Source organism: Phytophthora parasitica (assembly GCF_000247585.1).
Source record: "Phytophthora parasitica INRA-310 unplaced genomic scaffold supercont2.26, whole genome shotgun sequence".
NCBI lineage: Eukaryota > Oomycota > Peronosporomycetes > Peronosporales > Peronosporaceae > Phytophthora > Phytophthora nicotianae.
The window spans coordinates 213492-222930 of record NW_008649012.1 but is presented as its reverse complement, the minus strand read 5'-3'; the positions used below and the strand labels follow the sequence as shown (position 1 = coordinate 222930).

The 9439-nt window shown below is 51.5% G+C and overlaps 1 protein-coding gene across 1 annotated transcript; it reads right to left on the bottom strand.

The window, feature by feature from the left end:
- Positions 1–7684: 7684 nt before the first annotated feature.
- Positions 7685–9416, bottom strand: PPTG_22910 (hypothetical protein; the record flags this gene model as incomplete). Its single annotated transcript, XM_008907305.1, has 5 exons — positions 7685–7945; positions 8062–8200; positions 8576–8826; positions 9080–9120; positions 9341–9416. 5 exons carry the CDS (start codon positions 9414–9416, stop codon positions 7685–7687), a joined length of 768 nt encoding a protein of 255 aa, XP_008905553.1.
- Between the last annotated feature and the right edge of the window lie 23 nt (positions 9417–9439).

Genomic DNA, 9439 nt, shown 5'->3' with positions numbered 1-9439 from the left:
GGGGTCCTCCTACAATACGGTGGAAACATTTTAAGGGATCATCCATCTCGGTCGTATTGAACACATCAGCTTTTGTCGTCGGTCGTGTCCTCCAATAACTTCAGAAACGACCCTCCAAAGGCATCGCGGCGCAATCCTATGGATTCATAAAGGACCTAACCGCAGTGAACGAACTTGATAAAGACATGCTCTCGATCACTGCCCAGAACTGCATTACCCAATCGCAGACAGTCACTTAGAAGCTATCGCAATTGAGGAATCGATCGGCGTAAAACAAGCTTTCGGGAAAAGGTCGTATGTATTAGGGAGAGGGTCTTTATTTATTAAAAGCAGTGATTTTAACCCGTTAGTTGTTCAGTGATCCAAGCTGCTGAGCACAACGTAATGGTATTTTTTATCTATTCATTTCTTTTCAGAGCAGTTCGTCACATTTCCCTCAGTGACAATGCTTTGAAACCCAGCATCACTTTAAACAACAGGACGTGCTCTTCACTACGACGTTGTCCGCATACGCTAAAGTTATCGGAGTCATGGCTCCGATAACTCAGGACATGCCGCCAAACATAAGCTCATGTGCGGAGTTTTTGTTGAAGGCAAGCTGCACATCTCAATTATTGTTGATTTCTGTTGACACGTTGTAAACGAAAACAATATCGAATTGAACTATGGTACGCAAAACGAGAACATCAAGTGACCGAGTTACACATTTTTGACGGTGCAACCTAGCACCTGGCTATGCTGTCCCAGCAGGCGGTTACGTCGGATTGTTGGGGCACGATCATGGATCTCGCAGTTGCTTTACCAAGCTTAGCCTACCCCATGTATACCCCTACGCTCGGGAGCCCCCGATACCCTCATCCATCTCCTTGTTGGTCGCTCTTATCGGTCGGCGACAAACTGACTCGAACTTACTTGATCCAGCCGTTTAGAATCCCAACTCACTGCTCAGTTGGGTTCTCAGAGGTTCCGCCCTGATCTCCCAAGTAGTTCAGACTCTGCCTTGCCAGCACAACACACCGCCTTCTTCTTGTACAGCACCTCCCCATTCTGTGGCTGACTGTTTTCAAAACAAGTAGTTCAGATAGCCTTCGGCCCATCATACTCGTACTCGTGCTTGTTTGTCCTTCGAACATACATCTCCACCAATGTGGATCATCGTGAGCCCTTGGACACACGTTCGGACCGTTATTCTCCACCATTCCTCCGTTCGCGGTTGCTCCGGGGACTTCCAGGGGCAGCAGCCGATTCACATCCTCAACTTGGCTTCAGATCCGGATTATGCGACCTGGCTAGACTCTGCTTGTCCCACTGGTCATTGCACAGTTGCTCGATGCCTTCATTAAATATTCCACATCGACGTTGTGTCTCCAACTAATCCCATGTAGGTTTTGCAAGCGTGTCCGTCCGATCGACGCGTATCTGCCCATCGAGCCCTGTCACCATCTCATTATCGAAATGGCATCTAGTCAAAGCCCACTCTACGTGGATGGGAATATCTGGTCGCCTATCCAGGTATCCTGATCCCTTTTTAGCTCAACAAGCTGAAACAAAATCTTGCGCCAATGTAAGCCAATTCGCAACAGTTAAAGATGCTGACGAATATCGCAAGCACGCCCGTGTCAAGAGGTCTTTTGGCGCGATCGGCGAATTGAACTTATTCCTAAAGACTACCACCGCTCCCCTGGCCAGACATGAACTCCCACGGTGTATCCATCATGTGATCAAAATGTACCAACAAAAAACCCGAGAGTCACAAAGATTTCCAGCAGGGTTATTGTGGCAGCAACGACGAAGGTGACCTTCAGAATGACCTTTGTTTTGGTGGAAGGGACTAGCTTTCATTGAGCCCAATTTATGGATGCTAGAGACGGAAGTAAGGTTGTACCGTGGCCGTTCCTGCTGATTTCTGTGTCGTTTGTCTTGGAGAGGGGGGGTAAAGCACAATGTAATGGCCTGGGATGTGGAAAACCGTCGGATTTACTGTGTGTGGCGTACCGTAATTATGCGCGGAAACCTGATATCGTGGTCAACGTACTACCTCCTCCCTTCATTGCCTATGCTGCGGTCTATTGGAGGGAAACATGAATGAGGCTCGCCAGCATCGCCGACAGTTTGCCAATAATCTGGACGCTATGAGGAGTGCGAAGACATATTGAGCCCCTCCAAAACGGTGATCATGTGGACTTGCAGCATGTGGTAGTAGCCTTATCTGCCATAGGCGTCACGTCGCTGCTGCGCTCAGCGATGCCCCCGACCAACAGCGACTTCCAGCACAAGAGTTCATGGAGCGCGAGCTCGCTGGCGCAAATCGGCGAGCATCAACGCTCATCCAAGAGCGACCTTGTGTAGTTGGAGACGCCAACTTATTCCGGTGCTGGCGACGACCGACTTCCGTTGAAACGATGGTTTTGAGAGATCGACGTCGCCATCGCCTCAAGACTGATCAAGGCGCCGTCGGCGAAGGTCAACTTCCTGCTCTCCCGGTCGTCCAGGAAGGCCAAGGAATGGGCTCTCTAGCTAATTGATTGACGACCCCAATGCTTTTCCCACTCTAGAAGCGCTCCAGAGTGACCTTGGACTCTCGTTTGAGCCACTCCAAGGTGAGTTTCGAGTTTGTGCCGACTTCGGTGTCCTTATGCAAGACACCATGTCCATTCCGTAACAAGGACGACGTTCTTGTCATCGACATGAACTACGCGTTTGACTGCATCTTGGGCATGTTGTGTCTATCGAGGTATCAACTGGTTGGCTCGGTCATTCAATCGTCGTGGTGACTTCGATGTAAGCAAGGTGTTTACACACCTCCTGGTCGCTCAGAAGGACTGGTCTCACGTCCCCGTCGTAGACAGGTCGTCCAAAAAGCGCGTTGTGCACAGAGCGAGCTATGGCCCTCTAGGGACGGCTTGCGCAGCATTACTACACGACGATGCCTTGTCGCGATGCGAAGTTGAAGACCAACCCGCGGTCGATCATGGGCTCCCGTCGGTGAAAGAGATGGCGGTCGAGCAGGGGCTCTTGCCAATTGAACCGGTGGTGGAGCTGTTGGCGCTCCTGCCGAACGGTACCACGGTCGATCAGGATCCTACTTGTCTAGGCCAGATCGGACACGGTCCTTCGTGCCGAGAGGGTGGGGAGCCTCTCGTCCAGCTAGAAAAATTCCTCGTCCTCATGTTCGCACTCGAGGAAAAAGAAGAAAGCTAAACGTCGGCGTCTGAAACCCCGTCGCGAGCTCGTGCCAAGCCACAGTGTCAGTCTGCGTTCTTGGATACGTGAAAGGAGCATCCGGACGCCGACGCATAATCGAGCTTGCAAACCCACCCCGAGAAGCGCAGGCGATCACCTGGCTTCCTGGCCTCCCATGGAGAGCTTCATTCGCGACCTCAAGTCACCGTGTCATTGAACAGGTCTGCCTGATGACCGACGCTGATTCAGCGTCTTCCGAGCTGAATATTGTCAGTGATAACAGCACCTCGCAGCCGAAGAGGTTGAACCGAAGTCGGCACTCGAGGAGCTCTTCGCACCGCAGTCGTGGGAACCGCTGCGTGAGTCAGACAGCCCAGTGTACGAAACAGCCCTTGAAAACGTGGACGTTTTTCAATACAAAATTCCAGGTGAGCTGCGAGCCGATCGAGGCATTAGCGACGAGGTCGATCTCGTTCCCGGCTCTAAAAGTTGTGTGGCGCGGCAGAGACCACTGCCACAAGATCAGGTCCAAGGCATTCGTGAGTTTTTCGCCGAAAGTCGGGTCACGTCCGTGAAAGCACTTCGCCGCATTCCAGTCCGATGTTTTGCGAGAAGCCACGAATGGCTGATACATTTTCGTGCCTTCAAAATACTAAACAACACAATTGTTCATCCCGGCTCAAACGCCAATTCCGTAGCGAAGGCAACAGCGCCATCTTATTGACTGATGGGTTCTATCAACTCCTCATGAGGCAGAGCGATATATCGGTCATGGCGGTGAGTACTCCCAGCGGTATGTTCTGGGAGTGGTTTGTTATGCCACAAGGATTGAAGAATGCTCCAGCTACGTTCACCGCATAGTATCCCATGTGCTTCACTCACTCCGCGAGTTACGTCAGTGGCTGGGTCTGGCTAATTATCTTCACAAGTATGCAAAGAACTACGTCTGACTGATCCAGCCGCTTTCCTCGCTGTTGAAGAAAGATGCGGTATGGTCGTCCACTCCAGCGCATCAAGACGCCTTCGACTCGGTGAAGAAAAGCCTAGCAGAGGCTCCAATTCTTGCTCTCCCGGATGACTCCAAACCTTTTCATGTCGTGTGCAACGCGAGTGACTTCGCCATCGGCTGTGCGCTGATGCAATTCGACGATGAAGGTCGCGAACGAGTCGTGAGTTTCTGGTCCAGGCAGATGATGCCGGCCGAGAGGAACTACCCGGTCCATGACAAGGAACTTCTCGCGATGAGACACGCTCTGATCAAATTCAGAGTGTATTTACTGGGTGAAGATACCTTCGCGGTGTATACCGATCACACATCGCTGAGGACAGCGATGGAGAGCCCGCATCTGTCCCAACGGATGGCTCGCTGGCTCTCGTTCTTCTCTGAGTACAACTTCGTGGTCCACTACAAGCCCAGCAAGATCAACATTCTCGCTGACGCTTTGCCTCGGCGACCAGACTACGACCCACGAGATTCTTTGGGTCGACAAGTCTTGCTCGATGAAGACGATGTTGATGAATGCGCCATATGTCAAACGTCGGGATTAAACCTGACGAACGTCTCCCCGGAATTACCGCTTCGCGACGAAATCCGAACTGCGTACGACCACGATCCGACCTACTCCAGTATCCTGGAGCATCTCCGCTCTCCCAGCGACGATACGCTGAGAGCGCTCTCGTGATCTATCCGGACTCGCATCGACCGGTTTGGTCTCGAGGACGATCTATTGACGTATAGCATCGACAACTTCGATGCTCCTCGTATTGTGGTTCCCAACGACTCCGACCTGCGCTCACGGATCATCCATGAATTTCATGATGCCCCGCTCGGCGGTCACCTGGGCCGTGAGAAAACGTTCGCAGCCGTGTCACGCGATTTTTATTGGCCCCACCTGTATAAATGGGTACGCAAGTGGGTGCACACCTGTGAGATCTACCAACGCGTGAAGCCGTCTTCGTCGACGCAGGCTCCGCTGTGTCCTCTCCTAGTGGCCACCGAGGCCTGGCGCTCGGTGTCGATGGACTCCATCTTCGGCCTTCCACCTGATGCCCAAGGTCGCTCTGATCGCTTCAGCAAAATGGTCCATCTCATTCCGGTGTCGGACAAGGCCACCGCGGCCGATACCGCGGTGCATTTTATCGATGCTGTCTTCCGTCATCACGGCCTTCCCGAATCCATCGTCTCTGACCACGACCCGCGCTTCACGTTGGTCTTTTGGTCGAAGCTCTTCGAGCTGTTGGGGACAAAGTTGCTAATGCCGACAGCAGCCAATCCGGAAACGGATGGTCAGACCGAACGTGTGAACCGTGTCCTCGAAGATGTTCTTCGAAGCTACGCGGCATCCTTCTCCAGTTGGAGCTCGTTCTTGCCTCTGGCAGAGTTTGCGATTAACAATGCGGTACACGCGTCGACCGGCCTGACTCCCTTCTTCGTTAACAATGCGCGTCACCCACGAGTTCCAGCTCTCCTCGCTGCGGGCCATCCCACGGTGCCGTATGTCTCCACGCTCGGTGAGAAAGAAGCCGGGTGTACATCTGACATCACCGACAGCGACATCGATGCTGAGCAAACCGGTATCCCTACCGGTTGCCAAGGATCTTTCGAGTGTATCCTCTAAGGGCGTGTCGGTTAACGCGGTGACGCGTTCACAGGTCAAGAAGATTTTATCGACGCCGCGTGGCGCGGCGTCTTCTCCCGTATCCTGGACTGATCACAACCTGATAAACCCTGGTGCCCAATCGCATGTATTCCCGCCTGCCAACTACGCGCCGAGACAAGCGGCGCGAGCTTCCGACTCTGCAGCTGTCACCGACTTCGTGCTGCAACGCCAAGCGATCATTCGCTATGTACATGACGCGCTACAATTGGCGGTCGATCAGCAGAAAGAAGATGCGGACAAACGCGGCCGCAAACACACGGCCTCTTTCACGACAGGAGAGCGAGTACTCCTGTCGGCTGACGGTATTCGGAACGCTGCGGTAACTAATCGCGGCGCGACTAAACTCGCACCGCGTTTTATTGGGCCGTTTACGGTGCTCAAGGTCATTGGTGATGCCTACACGCTAGACATTCCTGCTTCGCTACGACTACATCCTACGTTCTACACTAGCGATTCAAGCGTGATGGTAAGTACCTTATCCTTAGCTGCTTTACAAGGTATGTTTACCAGCGAACAACATTTTTAGCCTGAATCATTCTACAGGGTAACATGGTAGCGGCATCCAAGGCTGTTTGCGGCCTCTCTGCATGATTTCCAACCGAGACGTACCGAATCATTGTCGTTCCAGTATATTTAAAATTACACTGAATTTTTGTCGAGATGCGGAAGCCTGTTTTTGCTATTATCAGTTCAAAACCAATTCATCGCATGTTGTCTCCAAAACGAATCATTCTATCCAAGGCATCGCCTACATCTTTGGTGAGTGCTCCAAACACGAGGCTATACAAAAATACCGAAAACGAGCATGCTAAACAAACACAAACAATTCAAGCACAGCGCAGTAGCGGTGACTGCTACATTACATGCTCTACTTTATACGAGAAGTTAACCGAGCGCTGCTTCGGATACCGGTATTTCGCGCTCGTTCAGCACTGACACAATCATCAAACAGTCTTTCTATGGGTCAATCGCTGCGGACAAAACAGCATTTATACACGTCAAAATGCAACTGACACACACAAAGTCTGTGTGTCACACAGATAAGAAGGAGGGGGGGATGGGTCGGGCAGAGAGAGACCAGGAGAGGACGTGTACCATACGGTATGTCGATCTATTCCAAGGCCCAATCATCGGCTGATACTGTGAGTGACACCCAGCCTAACCTTCCAGCCCTCACAAATCAATTTGAGGAGACAAGGCACAAGCCCATACAACACGTATCAAGGCGCGGCGTGCCGTGGCCACTGCAGGGCTGCCCCCCTCCTCCAAACACACACTGACGACGGACACTACACGCGGATACTACGCGACGTACGGGTGTGGATTCATTGCTACAAGGCTTGTGCGGGGCGGGCTGATGACTAGTCCCTATAGTCATCTAGTCGATGGCTTTGTGGCCATGAAAAAAAACTCGTAACAGGCAAGGTTACCAAGACTTAGGGCTCGACATTCTCTTAACTGCTGTTACATTTTACCTACTATTGTGTTTCTGTTATCTGCTTACCCTTCTTCAGCCTCCGTTTCGATTTATGCTGACAATTTACCCAGAAGTAGTCACAATGAAAATGGATGAAACGAAGCGCGAAAAGAACCAACACTGTATTGTATTTCTTTATGGTTCTGTTTCTCAATCAGTGCTGAGGAAGTGGTCATTAGTCCATGGAGCTGACGGAATCTGGAAGGTGACTCGGGTGAACTTTTGACACAACCATCCTGAGCGCATGGATTTACTGAGCAGCCCGTAGCTGAGGGACTATCGCTCGCTCCGCACAGGCCAAGAGAAATACAACGCTGTATGTCGCGACTCTCACCCATGTGATTGAATCTGAAATGCTACCGCGTTACGATGGAAAAACGGACAAGATGACAGGTTCAGCAATCTCTCGGTTTTTATTGAGAAAGGGCAATCGAGTGGCATGGTCGTCTGCGGACTGGTGCACAGCCTCGCGATCCGTCGCCGGGTGCGGATGGCTCGATGGCTCGCTGTGTGCATCGGGAGGGTCGCCCGACGTATGCTCCGGTTCAGGAGGCTGAGCCGACTCTGGAATCGTAGCTGGATGGTATATCTTCAGTCGTCCGACGTGCTTCAGGGAAATTCTGCTCTATATTGTTAGGGTCAGTTGACTCTTACCCTTTCAAATCCTATATCCCCTACCTTTATTTACAAAATCAAGTTAACTCAGTCTGGTCCTTGCGTGTGTCCCATTTGGATACCTACATCCAGTCGAGATCCGCACTTGGTGTGGTTCACATAACGGCGACTGGTCGCATCGTCACTTGAACCATCGCCAGCGATGCCAATTTGGTCGAATAGTCCACGATCGCCGGGATACTCTGGCGACGGTTCTGGACCCGAGCTGCGAGCGGTGGACTGTTTCCAACATCACATTACCATTTCGGAGGCTTTGTATCCCGTACCCAAAACTACTAAGATCAAATTCGATCTCACAGTCTGAGAGACCTAAGCTACACGTCTCCGACACAGCTCCAGAATAGGCGTTAAGATTGGCCGAAAAGACCCAAGAACATGCAGCAAGTCCCCCCCCCCCTCGAAAAGACCCGAGAACAGGCATCGAGTTTACACAAATGAAGTAAGACAGTTAGCAGAGTAGGAAAGACCTGCGGACATCCGGTCGCCGCTTCCGGGATGGAGGCTTGCGGGGTCGTCTCGAACATCGCATCTGATTATCCGTGGGGGCTGCTTTATCTTGCTCGACAGCACCACCTCGCACGCTTTCTCGAACCCCGCAACCTTGATGATATCAGCGCCTGCAGCAAGATACTTGCTCATCGTTGAATGTTTCTCGATGCGCCTCAAATTGTCGCGGACATGGTGAAGCACAAGTGCGTCGTTATGTACTTTTATGGCGGCCGATTGGAAAAAGTCAGCCAGGTATCCCAGCAACACCTTCACGCGGTTCTCCTTCCTACAGGATGGCATCCACTCCATGATGTCGTCGTCACCGTCCAAAACAGAGCAAAGCTAGAAGTAGTGGCCAAGTATCTCGTAGATTGAGCCCCTCGCGTCGTTTGGCGAGAAGCGCGCGCGCAAGTTGTGTTTTTCAAAAAAAAAAAAAAACACACAAACAAACAATTTTAGAAAAGAACAAAACTGCGAAGTACCGAAAAGTCTCAAAAAAATCCCCTTAGCTTCGCCACCTCGTTGAGTCTCAACTTCCGCATAAGCTGCTGGGCTTGTTCCAGCTGCAATTCGAATTCACTACGGACCAAATCACTGCCAAGTTGAAGCGAAGACTAGCGCAGGTAATATATGGGACTGCCATAGGCCCGCCAATTTGGTGTTAGTAGTTGCCATCAATGATAAGAGATGCTGCTAATGTCGCGCTCGAAAAACCGTAGGGTGTTTTTCTTAAATGTAACATGGTTTTCTGCCGTATGGTCGTCCGTATTGTTGTGGACACTTTTAAGAAGACTCCAGGCTACGCGCTCGACGTGCTCAAATGCGACGAATGTCGCCTCAAAATGTTTCAACGTACTAGTGCGACAGTCGGTGTCGATGCCGAGCGTGGACGGAACGCCTCGCTCAAGTATTTTTGACTGCTCCTTGGTCATTTAGTCCACGTAATAAAGAAGGG